This window comes from Hibiscus syriacus, unplaced genomic scaffold (genome assembly GCF_006381635.1).
Source record: "Hibiscus syriacus cultivar Baekdansim isolate YM2019G1 unplaced genomic scaffold, ASM638163v2 tig00009942_pilon, whole genome shotgun sequence".
Classification (NCBI taxonomy): Eukaryota; Viridiplantae; Streptophyta; class Magnoliopsida; order Malvales; family Malvaceae; genus Hibiscus; species Hibiscus syriacus.
The window spans coordinates 581,940-598,427 of record NW_024062205.1 but is presented as its reverse complement, the minus strand read 5'-3'; the positions used below and the strand labels follow the sequence as shown (position 1 = coordinate 598,427).

Here is a 16,488-nt window from a genome sequence, read left to right as displayed (position 1 = left end):
TCTTTGGAAAGTCAAATGTGTGAAAAAATAGTGCAACATCAGCATTTCGTTATCTTCAGTAACAACTATTAACGTTGAGTAATTTGTTACAAATCAATAACGTTAGTGACCAGTTAATTTGTTACTTTTGAAACTTCAGTAGAAAAAATTAAAATTTACTCAAACATTAATGACTATTTGTATAGTTTACCCTATTAAAAATGCATGCCCAAATGCTTTTAGCCGTCATAATAGATGTCATTAGTTGAGTTTATCTGCAAGTTCATTTGAGTAATTTTTAAGATTAATATTTTTTTTAATGGTACCAGATAAATATTTTTAAGATAAATATTTATTTAAAATATTTAAAATCGATAACATACACATAATACAAATATAACTTTTTTAAACGAGATGATCACTTAATAGGTTCAGTTTTTAAGATTAATGTTATATAAAATATAATGTACACAACATCGTTAATAAATAATCAGCAAGCTTTAGTTTTTAAGCTCTAAAAAGTGCAAACCTCACTCTCTAACGTACCTTTCAGACACAGCTTTTCTTCTTCTTTTCCCTTACTCCCCACTACATACCTTGAACTGTATCTATATATATACCCTCTACATCTCTACTATTTCTTCGTCACATTCACTTCACTTATCTTTTTCTTACATTGAAACAACACTACCCAGTTTGTCATTAGAGGAAAAGAAACTGCAGGGAAAGTAAAAAACAGAACTGAGGAGTGTGAGGAAAGGAGAGAAGAGATAATGGCAGATGCCAGTGATAAGGTGGTGGAGACTGTGATTGTTGGGAATTATGTGGAGATGGAAGCCGAAGGGGGGCCTAAGGACATCAAAAGCAAGGTTTCTAAGCTCTTTTGGCATGGTGGTTCTGTTTATGATGCTTGGTTTAGCTGTGCTTCTAATCAGGTTCTGCTGCCATCTCTTTGCCCTTTGTTGCATTTACGACTTGTATTTTCTATTTATAATATGATTTATCTCACTTAAAATTTTATAATATCGTCCGGTAAAACATTATAAATCCTTTTAGTATAAAATCCTACGTACGTAATAACTGATGGAGAAGTTTTGGTTTCAGGTAGCTCAAGTGTTGCTTACATTGCCATACTCATTTTCTCAACTGGGGATGCTTTCTGGGATTCTCTTTCAGCTGTTCTATGGATTGATGGGTAGCTGGACAGCTTATCTCATTAGCATACTCTATGTGGAGTACAGAACCAGAAAAGAAAGAGAAAAAGTTGATTTCAGGAACCACGTCATTCAGGTTTGCTTTTTAACTTCTTTACGAAAAATTAAAAATTACACCTTTAAGTATATGATGAAATGACACTGAGAATCAATATTTTTTCAAAACTGTGCAGTGGTTTGAAGTTCTTGATGGTCTCCTTGGAAAACACTGGAGGAACGTGGGTTTGGCATTTAACTGCACTTTTCTTCTGTTTGGATCTGTCATTCAACTCATAGCTTGTGCAAGGTACCTACTTGGCTACTCATTTATGATTCTTTTGCTTTTATTTATGGCGCAACATATATTACATAAATGACAACCTGGACAAGAGGACATGGACTTACATCTTCGGTGCCTGTTGTGCCACCACAGTCTTTATCCCGTCGTTTCACAATTACAGAATCTGGTCCTTTCTTGGCCTTATAATGACCACCTACACAGCTTGGTATCTCACCATTGCCTCCCTCCTCCATGGCCAGGTAAAATAGAAAACCAAACTTTGAAATTATTTTTGTTACTCAACTTGTTGAACATGTTGTGTTCTAATGTTCAGTCAAAAAGTAATCCTGATTGTCTTGCCCCATTGCTTGAAAAGAAAAAAAACTGCAACTTGATAAGTTATTTTAACTAAACATATTATTAATAATTGTAGGTTGAGGGAGTTCAACATTCTGGTCCTACCAAGCTGGTGCTGTATTTCACAGGTGCCACCAACATTCTCTATACGTTCGGGGGACATGCTGTCACTGTGTAAGAAAAAAATTATGTTTAGAATACTTGTCTCTTACGTTATATACAAATCTGCCCATGTTTTTCAATTCAAGAAATTGTGTTATTAAAACCCTTTTGAGAATTATAAATGCATGTAAAAACTGTTTTGAAAAAGACCAGATCTTTACTTGTTTAGACATAATCTAACCATCGGAGAAACTCATGGGTGATGACCAGTCCCTATTATTAATAGAATATAGTGTTTTCCTAAATTGCCCTTCGTAAGCGTGGCTGGCTAAAAGTTCTTTTCTTCTTGGGAAGTGGGAACCCTAGTATTCCTTTTCAATGTAGAAAGCCAATGATCTTTTTCTCTTTTTACTTTCACTTTTATCATTGAGAATAAGGGGATGGGTTCTAGCTTTGTTCAGTGAATCAAAGGGCACCCCACATGCAGAAGAAAAAAGGGCCCTTCAAGTTCATGGAGCTGAGCTTTTTAAGCCCTAAACCCAAACTCAATCAGCCCGGAGCAGGCCTTTTTCAGGCCCCGGATGTGCCTAGACTTTAGATACTATAGAGTGACATGAATTGATTTGCTATTTAATGAAGGATTTGGTGATTAATATGCACAGGGAGATCATGCATGCTATGTGGAAACCACAAAAGTTCAAGGCTATATACCTGATAGCAACTGTGTATGTGCTGACACTGACACTTCCCTCAGCTGTTGCTGTTTATTGGGCATTTGGAGACATGCTTCTCAATCACTCAAATGCCTTTTCTCTTCTCCCGAGAACTCACTTCAGAGACATGGCTGTCATTTTAATGCTCATCCACCAGGCATGCCTATGAAATTCCATTTATCAGATCCCTCCATGCATGCATAACAAATATAGTACACGTAATAATGTTCATTCTTTCAGTACGCATCCATATCACTCATATGTCATCATCATCATCATATTGCACTGACAAGTAATGTTTCATTATTTTTGGTGTGATATTGTGCAGTTCATTACGTTTGGATTTGCATGCACAGTAGGGATGCATGAGTGCAAGAGCTTGTGCAAGAGAGCAGCGGCAAGATTGCCGGTGGTTGTCCCCATTTGGTTCTTGGCTATAATCTTCCCTTTCTTTGGACCAATAAACTCCACCGTCGGATCCCTCCTCGTTAGCTTCACCGTCTACATAATTCCAGCACTGGCTCACATTTTCACCTTCCGATCAGCCACTGCTAGAGAGGTATTAAACCATAAATCCTAAACCTCAACTAATCTAAGAACAGGCAACTGTGTCATTTTTTACTTTAATGTCAGAGTCAAACATTTGACTGAGAGAATTGAAAAATATATGTTATTAGCTGTGTTGGTTTGATTTAGCATTAGATAAATCCAAGCTGCAGAGAATAAGAAAACAGTGTGCAGTAGCGTGTGGTCACAGTCTAGCAGACCAGTCCTGGTTCTTTCTCCTAATCAGATAATGTTTTGGATTTAAACACTGCAAATTTTAGGACAACATGCAATAGTTTTGCAAAAAGGCACGAGATTCGTGCTGCAATATGTTCATGTTCGTACCTGATTCCCCATATCTGGGGTACTACATAAAACTTGTCTTTTTCTAAGAAAACACAGAAGAAATGTTCATGTATGATCATTGACATGTGATGCTCTGACGAACGGTTGTGATGCAGAATGCAGTTGAGCAACCTCCCAAGTACTTTGGAAGATGGGTAGGGGCATACACTATAAACATGTTCGTTGTGGTGTGGGTCTTGATTGTCGGGTTCGGATTCGGCGGATGGGCGAGCATGACGAATTTCATACACCAGATTGACACATTTGGGCTGTTCACAAAGTGTTACCAATGTCCACAACCGGCAGCCTCGGGACCGTCACCCCAACACGGCCTTAACGCCACCGTGGCTGCTCCTACGCACCGCCCTTTCAATCACACTCATATGCCATGAATCACGCGCACACACTGGTCATCCTTGTTACTTTAGATTGTTGACAGAGAAGGGACGCAAGCTGGAGCTTAAATGGGAGTTGGCAAATCAGATTATACACACATATTGGTCATCCAGTTTGAGTCTTTCTGTTGTTTTCATTTAGCATAGGGAGTTTGTAATGCATTTTCCTGGAAAAGAAACAGAGTTTGTATCAAGAAAATTGAGGATCCTCTCTGCTTTGTAGGTTGTTATGGTTCAGTCTCTGATATGTAAGAGTTGTGTTCTCTTGCACCTGCCCTTTACAATAATGTGATTTGTTCCCTTGTTTTTTGGGTTCAATGTTGAATATTGAATTATTCCTAGAGATCTCAAGCTGGGACACATAATTTATAAGAATATTTGAATATTTATTATTAAATAATTGAAAATCTTTCGAATATACATTAGCTTGTATTCCCTCCTTCTAATTAAAAAAATTTATCAAAGCAAACATTCGATAATTCTGAAGCTATAAAAAAACGAAGGGAATCTACTTTAACTATGACATGACGGAATGAGAAATCCAAATCCTACTATTCTGCTGCAAAGAAAATTGGCAGTGAATTGTCTCTGTTATTTCTGGATTAAAGGTAGTTCATAGAACCAAATTTATGATCAAATTTTATCAATTTAATTTATAAACATATTATGATCATCCCTTAACTAAAAATTACATGTAAGTTTGCAAATCAATGCCAGTGTTCCCAAAAACCTTTTTTCCCTGACAATTTTATGTTTTCTAATTTATATTGCAGACCCAGACGTAGATTAATCTTTTAGGTACTAGTCTCACCTACGTAATGATGTGAACATATCTTACAACAAAAAAACATAAATTATATATAATATATCTTTTTGTAGAAATGAAGAGAAAAATGAAAATTGTTGCATTAAAAAGAGAGAATACTTCTGCAAATTCAACAAAGCTCGTACAGCATCATAATGGCCCGAGACAAGAATACAAGCATTCAACAACAATCATAGTAGAGGGTGCTTTTCATGTGTATGTTGTACGTATAATACAACTCCTTTAAGAAGGGACCGAGTTATTTGTTGAGTGAGAAGAACTATATCCAAATTTTTCAGTAATAACAGTTTAGGTGTTTGTTAATCTAAATATTAGTTAAATAAGACTTTTTTTCTCCCCTAGTTTTGAATTTAAATACTTAATAATTTTTCGTCTCTCCTGATGTTTGATCTTAATACGCCTACCTTGAAAAAACATATTTTTAGACAGGCTTCGGCAAACAAAAAAATTGTAAAAAGAGAAGTTCAAACGTGTAACGACTGTTAACGACAAGCGATTATGGTTGGCACGATAGACTTTGGTCAATATCTAATTTGATTTTTTAGAGAGGTCAGAAAGTTTGTAGCTAGAAAGAGAAGAAAGAAGAATGAAAGAAATTAAAAATGAAGTCCAAGGCAGGTTTATAAAATAAAAATTGACTAAAATGAAGTCCAAGGCAGGTTTATAAAATAAAAATTGACTAAATCAGTCCAATGTGTAAATATAAACAATTAAAATTATTGTTATCTCAATTAATATTGTCATATCAGTCTCACCATAGTGTTTTAAAACAATTAAAAATATTATTATCTCAATACACTAAAATAAAACTTCAACCTAATTGACAAAAAATAAAATTTATGGCTAGAATAAAATGCGAGAATCTTAATGATTTTGCAGCCCTGGAAAAAGTTTAATATGATGCAGTGGTCACAGAAGGTGGTCAAAACTTTCTGTAATAAGTCTGGGGAAAATGAGAGATTCCCATTGCAAGAGCATGCCACCTATGGTAAAAATAAAGGGTTTCAAAGCTTTCTCAGTTGAAATTATTTCCTCTCTATTCTGTAAACAACAGGACAAATAATATGGGGTTGGGGGACAATGCCTTTTTTTCTTTTCAGATTTAAAGGCGCACACCCTCCAACCCTGGTTTTCCTCTGGAATGATTGTCCTCAACCAACATTTCAACCAACTAACAATGCTCTCCTTCCAACATACTGATGTAATAAGTTGGTTGTATCAGCTTTAGTTCACTACATCTGATTCTGGTTTGGACAGAAAACCGTAGCCGATAGAAGAACGTGGGTCCATACGAATATTGAGACCAACCTAAGAGTAGAACCTCAAGTCTTAAGTCGCATATGTTTCCAAATAAACATTCAAATCGATTCATAGTTACAAATGGACGATAGGGAGTGTTGATGGAATAAGTTATTGTGTCGGCTATATGCAGATTCATAGTTACAAATGGATGATAGGGAGTGTTGATGGAATAGGTTATTGTGTCGGCAGGCAGTTCACCACTTCTGTTTAACCATAGCCGGTGGAAGAATAGGCATCAACATTGGCGTAGGTCCATATGAAAATCGAGACCAATCTAACAATAGAATCTAAATTCTTAGTCACAAATGCCAGGAATAAAGTCTGCTAGAGGAAATCTCAATCACTTAAAAGTTCGAGATTTGGAGGGCAAAACCCTAAACCCGGCAATTTGGAAATGAAATCCCATTAGGGTAAACTACCCATTTTTGTATAACCCTGCATTATCCGGCATGGCCAAGAGCCTAAGACTAAAAGAGAAACGCTTTATTGTGTCCACTCAAGCCAAAGCTATGCAGCTGAGTTTTTTCTTTCAAAATTTTCGCTACAAAGTCTAATCATTCAAGCTCGTGACCCAAATGGACCAAAAGAAGAAAGCAACAATTCTTCCAGTCCAATCAAAGAACGCATTAAATCCACCAACATGCCCCAAATAGACTAGACCCTTGTAAACATGGTAAAGGGTTTAAAAGCAAAGGACCACTGGCAAAAAAATGGCAAGTAACCCTATAATCAGGAGGCTTTATGGTGCATTATTCAAACACTTTAGTCACCAACCCTTTTCACCATTTAGTATAAAGAAAGAAACAAGAAACGCAGTTCCTTCACATCTAACAAAAGAAACACATAAAAAGGGAAGCTTTCTGCAAATGTCAATCTCAAAAACATTGATTCAATATACACATAAATTTCAGATTCGAAGCACCTAAAATGAAAGCAAATAATCAAAAAAGATAAAACACCTGCTTCCAATGTAATATTTTAATAGAGAAATCAAAAATTAGAGTTGGGAGATTACGATCTGATCATATACATAATACTTGAAATTGATCCTCATGAAAGGTAAAAGACTGAGCCAAACCATCAGATTGTATTCATATAATATATCTATATAAACACTTAAAAGATAACAGAGAGTGAAGCATTTCAACACAGTCTCCTTTTCATCATTGTCCACATCAATACTAAAATCCACTCCACTGTAAGACCAAGGAAAGAGCCCATTACATCAAAAACCCAAGAAACGAAAACAAGTAAACCGACTAGGACTAGGATCAATCCATCTTCATAAACCCAGAAAAAAGAAACATAAAGTACCATAACATAGGATAGCAATAACCAAAACGAAAGGAGCGAAAGAGAGAAGGTGGTTCAAATGGAGATGTGAAACACACATTTAACAGCATTCGAAACTAGCGACCGCTATTGGGACACTCCCTAGCGAAATGCCCAGATCCTCCACAGTTATAACAAGCACCTCCACCTCCACCACCTCCACCGCCTCCTCCGCCATATCTGCCCCCACCGCCACCTCCATATCCGCCGCCGCCATATCTGCCTCCGCCGCCGCCGCCACCACCCTGTCCACAATCACGTGCTAAATGGCCCATCTCACCGCACTTATAACAAGCACCGCCGCCTCCGCCTCCACCACCGCCGCTATATCCACCTCTTCTACCTCCTCCACCATACCCATCCGATCCACCACCTCCATATCCACCGCCACCGCCATATCCACCGCCACTGCCATATCCACCGCCGCCGCGTCCGGATCTCGTGGCGCCTTGGACGGGGTTGCCGTTGGGGCCAGTAACTTCAAGTGCCTTGGTGCGGCCTTCCGAAGAATCGATAACGAACTCGACCTCTTCGCCGTCGGCGAGGCTACGGAAACCCTCGGATTGGATGGCGGACTGATGAACGAACAAATCGTCGCCGCCGTTGTCGGGGGTTATGAAGCCATACCCCTTCTGATCATCGAACCACTTCACCTTCCCAGTCTGCCTACTCTCACCCATCTTCTTCAAAGCAAAATCCCCAGAAAATAAAATCCCAGAGAAACGGTAAAAGAAAAAGATCTTAATATGAAGCGGAGGCGGAGTAGAGTGGTACTTTATATTGCAGATCAGAGCAGTGCAAAAGGTGTGAGTGCCACGTCAGATTAGGGCAAGATATAATTAATTATTATTTTTAGGTAATTGTTCTTAATTAAAGTAAGAATCAAAACGACGGCGAGGTTTCAGAGGAAGGGATCGGACGGGTGGATGAATATGAAGCGTTCGATTATATGATGGGGAAAGTCCGTTTTGGGAGTCCGAAATTACCAAGGAGTCCAGATTACCCCCCAAAAAAAAGAGTTTTTCGGTGGACCCACGGTAAAAAGTAATAATTTCTTTTAGGAAAAATATATGATGAAAGGACGATCTTATCCTATCGTTTTTATGTGAGTACTAATCTTTTAGTAATTAATTAATAATTTATTTTGGGAAAAGTAAAAGAGACTGGTCAAAGGGTAAATTAGAAGGTAAAAAAAGTACTAATCTTTTAGTAATTAATTAATAATTTATTTTGGGAAAAGTAAAAGAGACTGGTCAAAGGGTAAATTAGAAGGTAAAAAAAATATCAGTAACGCTGACACTGGGACCGAGACTGAAAGAGGATAGGAGTTTTCTATGAACAGTTCTTTGTCTTTTCAACTTTACAAAGTAATACTGATATACATTAGCTTAGAGGATGCGTCGATTGCTAGGGCTGTAAACAGCTTAGTCAAATTTGAAATTTTACGGTCTGTTTGGATCAAGGATTTTATTATTTTCATTAGGAATATTTTTTTTCTGATTAATATACTCATGTTTGGATATACAAGATTCGGTAATATCATAATACCAACAGTAAAATTTTGTGGGTTTATTCCTGGAATGTTATTCTCATTTGTGTCTTAGGTATATTTTTATTCCCGGGCTTAAAGGCTAAAATACCCTTCTTTTCCCCGTGAGTTTGCCTCTACGATATTTTCTTCTCCCGTGAGCTTGCCTGCAAAAAATTCGTTGTTTTCCACTGAGATTCTCCTGGTAAGATTTTTCTCCACTCCCTTTCATTTATTTTGCTTTCCCCAACTTGTTCCTTATAAGGACTTCCGTCCTTCGCACTTCCCTGCCTTTTTCTATTCAAATTTTTTTGTTCTTCTCATCTCTGTGTTTGGCAATTGCAGAACATTGATTCTGAATTTGGAATTAATTTCATATGCTTAACACAATAGATTTCAATCTTCCACCATTCAAGGAATTAACGGGTCTTTCTTCATTTCTATATTTTCATTTTCTATGATTTTATTGGTTGATTGTATAGAATATGGTTAGGGTATTGTTTTTCTTTTTGATTTTTTATTCTAAGGTTTAGGGTTTAATTTATGCAATTGGTGAAATGCAAGTTTGATTCAGTTGTTGTTCTAACCATTTTATTTGCATAAGTGATAGTTTGCTGAACTTTTTCATTTTTTTTTTCCAGTTTGGTTTATTCAAACACCTGGAAGTCACATGGAAACTAGAGGATCATTGGCACAGGCAATAAGAAAGCCAACGCTTACATACACCAAAAGTTTGGGAGTAAAGCTTCTTATTCGGTAGAGGAAGTAGAGGAACCTACTCAAAATGGATGCCCAGGATTAGCAATCCTTCAGAAGGAGCCTTGCCTTTATCGTTGTACCTTGGAGCTTCCGGATTTTACTGTTGTGTCTGAGTCCTTTAGGGGATGAAAAAAAACTAAAACAAAGTGAGTTCCACGCTGCGACGATCTCTGACACTATGGGGATTGATATATTCCACGAAAACGCCCATCCTCTTTACCTACCTATTTATTGTTAAACACTTCGGTTCCCGTAATCTTCCCGATTATGGATGTTGATCCTCGTCTATACGAACAAATTGTAAGTTTTTTAATCTTTTCTCCCATTATGTTTTCAGTTCTAAAATTTGGGTTCTTTTCGCCAAATGTGTGATATTGTTTTATGCATTCAATATGTTTGGTTAATTGCATTGTTGCATAATTTTTTTTTCTTTTAGAATAATCCCAAGCCTGATGTATTTTCTTTCTTTATTGAATTATAAGAAGTTAGGTTATTGTGCAATTATGCTGTTTAATCAGTTTGGTGTAGTTGAATGGGTTCATATGGATTTTTGTTAACTATGAGGGTTCGCTAGGGTTTCTAAATTTTCTCTCTATTTAGTCGAAACTAATTCCAAGAACAATTTTGTAATAATGGATTCTGAATTAATTGTGGGTTATATTAAATGTGCATTCGATTGGTTTTACAATAGTTCCAATATGTAAGGCTCTCGGGGTTATCCTGTTATGGTTGACCTATAAATGGGTTAGGAAGTGAACCTTTACTCTTGGATAGAACCTTGGCTTGGAAGGTAAGTGCTACCCACAAGTTCATGTCTTGAATATACATTTGGAAAGATAGTTTTTGCATAATTGTTGGTCTTGGCCGCAGATTGTTTTGGGGTTGTTTGGTCTGCTGTGCATATAAGTTTTAATCTGTTTCGTGTTTTTGGTGCGGAATGGAATTGTTTCAGCTGTTTCCTATAGCAATAATTTATACATTTGATGTAAGGTTATGCTATCGTGTCCTAGCCTATAGTTTGTAGTGTCATAGCTCACAACTTAAAATAGTTTTCTTCATTTTCAGTTGATTTTTTGATGAATCGTCCAATTTGGTTTGTATCATTTTTCAGCTGTTTCTTCATTTTCGTGTCCTAGCCTATGCTATACTTATGTCCCTCCAGTAGACTTAACTTCTTATATTTGGGCTTCCGTTTCCATATGTTTTTACAGGCAGTCAATGATAATGACATCCACAAATCATTATTTCCTATCTTGTGCACAGTTGCTTTAAAGAAACCGTGGAATCTTTTATTGCTTGTACTGGGATGAAGCAGCCTTCTGATCATCTTAAGGATATGGAAAAAAGAAAAAGTAGGGGAATTTTTTTCTCACTCGATAAATTTATGCATAAGATATAGATAACGTAGGATTATTATGCTGGAGCCCATATATGCAACCATGAAATCTGTTAATTTTGAAAGATGTGGGTTTTCTAATGACTGGTTCTATCTTATGCTTATTTACTGGAAGTTTCAAATGTGAACTAGCATGCTATGTTAGTCAGACTCAAGTGTGTTGGATATGGCAATGTGTCCAACACAGGCATGTTCATTTTTGTCTTAATTTTTCCATGTATTTGGAGGGTCATATTCTCATACCCATGTTTGTATATGTGCCAGTCACATGTCGAATGTTGTTACTTCAAGAAATATGACAAGTTGGATCAACATTACTAGCATGCACGTGGGTATGTGTCTAGAAAAGGTAAGACGCTGAGCAGTCTGCTGCTCAGATGGCGTTGGAAAAGGTTTACATCACCTTGTTCACCATACTGATTTCATTATAATTCAAGTTTGATAGGCATTTGAGTAGCAGCATTGTTTGTTTTATTGAGTTTTGGTGATAGGTTGTGGAATATATAGTGAAACTCGATAGAGAAAAAACCTTCACTTTGCTATTTGGAACAGTTAAATAGGTGTTCCTTGGTTGCTAGTGTTACAAGGTTGTAGCTTGAAAGCCATTAGTTTGAAGTAAGCTTTTCTTGATGAAAAGTTTGATAATATTTTGAGTTAATTTCAGAACTTATATATATACATATTTTGCTTGAACTATAGTGAACTTTCTTACTTGGGCTCTTGAAGTTTAAAAGTGTACAACAAGGTATTCAAACATAAGGCATGATTCTTATTATTTTGGAATTTTTTGATTTTTACTAACTCTTCCAGATGTATCTCTTTTTTCTCTTTTGTTGATATTTTCTTCAGGAATGAATCCTTTTATATTTAAAATTAATTAGGCTAATGTTATTTGTTTGTAACTGTGTAAATGGTTGTTAGCGGATGCAATATCCTATTGTTGTTGGTTTTGTTTTTTCGTTCTTTTTTCAGAGTATGTTCCTTCAAGTATGAATTCCTTTTGGAGTCTTTTGAACCTTGATGCTAACCTTATGCATCAGTATGAATAAGAGTATACACTATACAAAAGTTGCCTGTGGTATTGGGCTCAGTATTAATAAGAGTATCAAGTAAAAGACCATACCAGCAACAAAACCAACTCTTTGTAGAACACCCAGTTGACTTTCTTCAGAAAAAATAGAATAAGCAGCACTACTAGATGGAAGACGAGGTCGTATTATGTAACTGAAAAGCAATCTGCGAACTACCAAATTAACCAGCAAACTTTCCTGCTAACCAAAGAATGAAGTTAAGTTGACATCGCAACAAGCATGAAGTTGAGCAACTCCTGGTGTAGAAGGGATGTCGTAGGATTTGCGAGGAAAATAGTGTAATATTAGGAGAAAATTAAGCAGAAATGCCAATGTAAAAAAATGCATTATTAAGCCCTGGTGTACCTTACATCTATTGTACCAATGAAGGTAAGCACATTATGCATTACAAGATTCTCAATCTTTTGATATGCACATTAGAAATAAAAATTAAGTCATGACGCAATTCATCAGTAAGTAACGACTTGTCAAGATACTCATTTACAAACTTCAATTTTAAAACTCACGAACAGATAAGGATGAAGAGCCAAATAGTTACAGATTTACAAGTCATGAAATCCTTAGGAACCGGTCATTTTCATGAAGAGACAAGCATAACTCCTTCATGTTGTCACTCTGTGAATTCTCAATTATGTACCTCAAAAAAACCGATGAAATATACACTGTATTATTGGCCTTCAATTAAACCGGAGAGGAAGCACCAAATGTTAGAATTGCCTCTTGTAAACACCATGAAAGGTGAATCAAAACCTTATGCCCAATATGTTCCTTCAAGTCTGAATTCTTTTTGGTTCTGCTACTTACTCATTCTTTTTTCGAAATCTTTGTATAGTGTATACACAAATTCATTCCATTATGCATACATGACCTAGCATGTAAATAACATTTCAATTTGTATAATATTTATAGCATTCACTTCAAATAAATTTAAAGGCACCAATGCAGGGAAATTTAGAAGCTATTTTGTGTGGAAAATATTATCCAACGGAATCATCGTCATTGTTGATTCAATATCATAGTGAAAATTAAAAATCCCTAAATTAAACATGATATATTTTTATATAAATTATGTTGAAGTAAAATTTTAATATATTTTTCAAATAAATTATGTAAAATTTAATATTAATTAAAATTAAAATTATACATGATATATTTAAATAATAAAATAATATATTATTGATGATTTTTTATATAAATAATTTTTATTTAAATATATTATCGATGAATTTTTATATAAATAATTTTTATTTAAATAATTAGAATTTCACACCTTAAATAATATAGAACAAGGTCAATTTGGTAAAATACACATTCCAGTAATCTTTTATTACTTCAACCAAACACGGTAATCTTACATTCCTGCCAAACCAACCAAACACAGTAATGTAACATTCTCAGTAATCATATTCCCTGGTAATCTTTTATTCCCACTGGTAATCTTACATTCCGTGAACCAAACGCACCCTAAGTTGGATTTGATTTCGAAAATTTTAATTATTAAGTTTGATTTAGACTAAAAATTAGAAATTGAAGTTTAATTTGAACTAAACAAATTGAATTTAAAACATTTTCAAACTTAATTCGATTAAAATTCGAATTTGAATCTAAATCTTAAGTACATGAAAATTTTAAACTATATTTTTTTATAAATATATATATATATATATAATATTAATTTAATTTAATTTAAAAAATTAAAATTTGATATATTATTTTTTTTGAATTATTTCGAGTCAGATATCAAGTAGCATTCTTTAACTCATTAATAAACTTTAAACCGATTTTGAACTCGAATAAAATATTTATAAAATTTTGATCAATTCGAATTCGAATAACTTAAGATTTGTCTCATCTCGTTTACAATTTAATGATACATTCGTTATTAAAATTTTAACATATTAACCTAAATAACTTGTATATTAATAGATTAATTATTAATTTGGATGATTTATATATTCTAAAGAGCTGTACTAAATTAAGATATTAGTCAATCAAAAATAAGGATTTGAGTTATGTGCTTTGTAATATCTTAATAATTATGAATATGTTCTGTACGTTTATAACTGATCCTATTTCTTTAAAAGGTTTGGTTAACTACCTAATTGATTATTTCGATTTTTGGTAGAAGGATATCTAAGAACTTCATACTTGGAAAAAACTCAATCGGGTTATTTGATCAACATTTTCCGTCGTAGAACTAAGGCTCCGTTATTTTGTGTTGACATGACACTTTAAATAGGTTAACATATTATTTTGTTCTCTCAATCTGACCTCTAACTCAAAAAAATAACTCAATATGATCTTTTTATTTTTTCTCTTCTATTTTAGTCACTAAACTTTAAAAGTTTTTAATTTAATCACTCAACTTTTGAATTACTCATGTTGTAATCATCCTAATTTATTTTATTAATATTTATGTATGATGAGGAATTTATTATTCTTATTTTTAATATATGAATAAAATAATATTAATTAAATTAAAAATTATATTGAAACAAAAATATTACCAAAATTATAATTAAATTGAAAAATATTCCATCTTCTTTATATATTTACAAATCTTCACTCTCCTCCTTTATCCTCTCATTTCATTTTTCTTACTTTTCAACCAAATATTTCTTTTTTTTTCTTTTATTACCCGATCAGATAGCTTATCCTCATTTTAAATTTTTTTTTTACAAGTTCAATATGATTCACTGAATCTGGTAATGAAAAAAATAAATCTTTGGTTGAAAAAAAAATGACACATCAGACATAAATGTCACATCATACATAAATATTAATGAAATAAATATGATGATTAAAATAGGAGTAATTTAAAGAGTGATTAAATTGAAAACTTTTAAAGTTTAGTGGCTAAAATAGTGGAGAAAAAATAGGAGGGCCAAAATAAGTTATTTTCTTGAGTTGGAGGGTCAGATTTAGAGAAAAAATAGGATGTTGGCCTACTTAACGTGTCACGCCAGCACAAAATAACAGAGTCGTTAGCCAACGACGAAAAATGTTGGTCAAATGATAATATTGAGTTTTTTTTCTTACTTGGAGGCCACGTTGGGTGAAAAAAAAAGTGGAGACCACATTGGTTTTTTTTAAAAGTACGAGGGCCTTAGATACCCTTTTGCCTTGTTTTTTTTTATCTATTTTTCTCATTGATTACAAAAATATAATACATTGACACTTTCATTTTTATTTAATTGATATATGGTTACCATGGTTTAACTGTCGTTAGACCATTAACGATTTACTAAGCTGGCATGGTAATTAAATAAAATAGAAAATAAATTATTTTCAAATGGATTGAATACTTATGTTTGTGTTTTGTCTACTTTTACTCATTGAATTCAAAAAATATAGTACATTGTCACTTTCATTTTTAAAAATAACAAAATAATTGATATAAACGAACAAAATTTTTGGGTATTGTTAAATTTTGATCTGAAAAAACTTAAAATTTCATTTAACCTCTAATAAAGAATATATGTTACATATTACTGCTTTTTAATCATAAATCAACTAACATGTCTTAAACTCTAAACAACTAACATCCTCACCAGCATCACACAAAAAAACACATACAACACAAAATCTTTCAAATACAAACATATAAAACCAACAGAAACATTACGTCATAACCCACACAACCATCAACACAATATTAACAGACAGAACCAACAAATTCATTCCAACAATTTTGCCCTCTCACTTTTCTTCGGTTTCTTCAAGAATCCAACAATAACCACTCTTGAAACGAGATGTGACAGGAGCATCATACCAAGCAAAAAACCGGCAATAAATCTTGTTTTCATTCCCATAATTTTTATACCTATAGAACCTCCTACCTGAGTTCTCATCAGTCCAAGCAGTGTGATAGGTATATCAAAAAGGTGTTATTTTAGGGATTTGAAGAAAAATATTTTAAAGGGGACTTTGTTTTAGGGATTTGAAGAAAAATATAGTTGATGACACCTTTTTATATCACGTTTATATCAATTATTTTTTATTTTTTAAACTTAATCCATGTGAAAATGTTCTATTTTCTATTTTATTTAATTACCGTGTTAGATCAGTAAATCGTTAATGGTCTAACGATAGTTAACATGTGGTGATCATATCTTAATTAAATAAAAAGGAAAGTGGCTATATATATTATGTTTTTTAAATCAGTGAGAAAAAGTAGATAAACACAAACATAAATGATCAATCATGTAGTTAATCATTTTTTTAAACTTAATTCATGTATAATCCACGTGAAAATGATATATTTTATATTTTATTTAATTATCGTACCAGCTTAGTAAATCGTTAATGATCTAACAACAATTAACCCATGATGACCTCATATTA

The 16,488-nt window shown here is 33.9% G+C and overlaps 2 protein-coding genes across 3 annotated transcripts; one reads left to right on the top strand and one right to left on the bottom strand.

The window, feature by feature from the left end:
- The first annotated feature begins 550 nt into the window (after positions 1-550).
- On the top strand, positions 551-4,180 carry LOC120203433 (auxin transporter-like protein 5). The gene is made up of 8 exons (XM_039203726.1): positions 551-914; positions 1,084-1,269; positions 1,367-1,478; positions 1,528-1,712; positions 1,886-1,983; positions 2,574-2,781; positions 2,953-3,183; positions 3,632-4,180. Exons 1-8 carry the CDS (start codon positions 753-755, stop codon positions 3,905-3,907), a joined length of 1,458 nt encoding a protein of 485 aa, XP_039059657.1. The 5' UTR covers positions 551-752; the 3' UTR covers positions 3,908-4,180.
- A 3,015-nt stretch (positions 4,181-7,195) lies between these two features.
- LOC120203432 (cold shock protein 2-like) lies at positions 7,196-8,118 on the bottom strand. 2 transcript variants are annotated; one of them, XM_039203724.1, is made up of 2 exons: positions 7,585-8,118; positions 7,196-7,539 (listed from the first exon to the last, which is right to left on the bottom strand). In XM_039203724.1, exons 1-2 carry the CDS (start codon positions 8,048-8,050, stop codon positions 7,448-7,450), a joined length of 558 nt encoding a protein of 185 aa, XP_039059655.1. In that variant the 5' UTR covers positions 8,051-8,118; the 3' UTR covers positions 7,196-7,447. The 2 variants fall into 2 exon arrangements, with proteins under 2 accessions (XP_039059655.1, XP_039059656.1); XM_039203725.1 differs by having other exon boundaries at positions 7,196-7,536; positions 7,756-8,116.
- Between the last annotated feature and the right edge of the window lie 8,370 nt (positions 8,119-16,488).

Bases quoted from the DNA above. Each gene is read 5' to 3' on its own strand.
- LOC120203432 (XM_039203724.1), bottom strand. From the start codon at position 8,050: ATGGGTGAGAGTAGGCAGACTGGGAAGGTGAAGTGGTTCGATGATCAG. The intron at 7,540-7,584 runs GCGGCGGCGGAT...GATATGGCGGAG, and splicing joins CGGCGGCGGAGGCAGATATG to GAGGCGGTGGAGGTGGTGGA.
- LOC120203433 (XM_039203726.1), top strand. From the start codon at position 753: ATGGCAGATGCCAGTGATAAGGTGGTGGAGACTGTGATTGTTGGGAAT. The intron at 1,713-1,885 runs GTAAAATAGAAA...TAATAATTGTAG, and splicing joins CCTCCCTCCTCCATGGCCAG to GTTGAGGGAGTTCAACATTC. The intron at 2,782-2,952 runs GCATGCCTATGA...GATATTGTGCAG, and splicing joins TTTTAATGCTCATCCACCAG to TTCATTACGTTTGGATTTGC.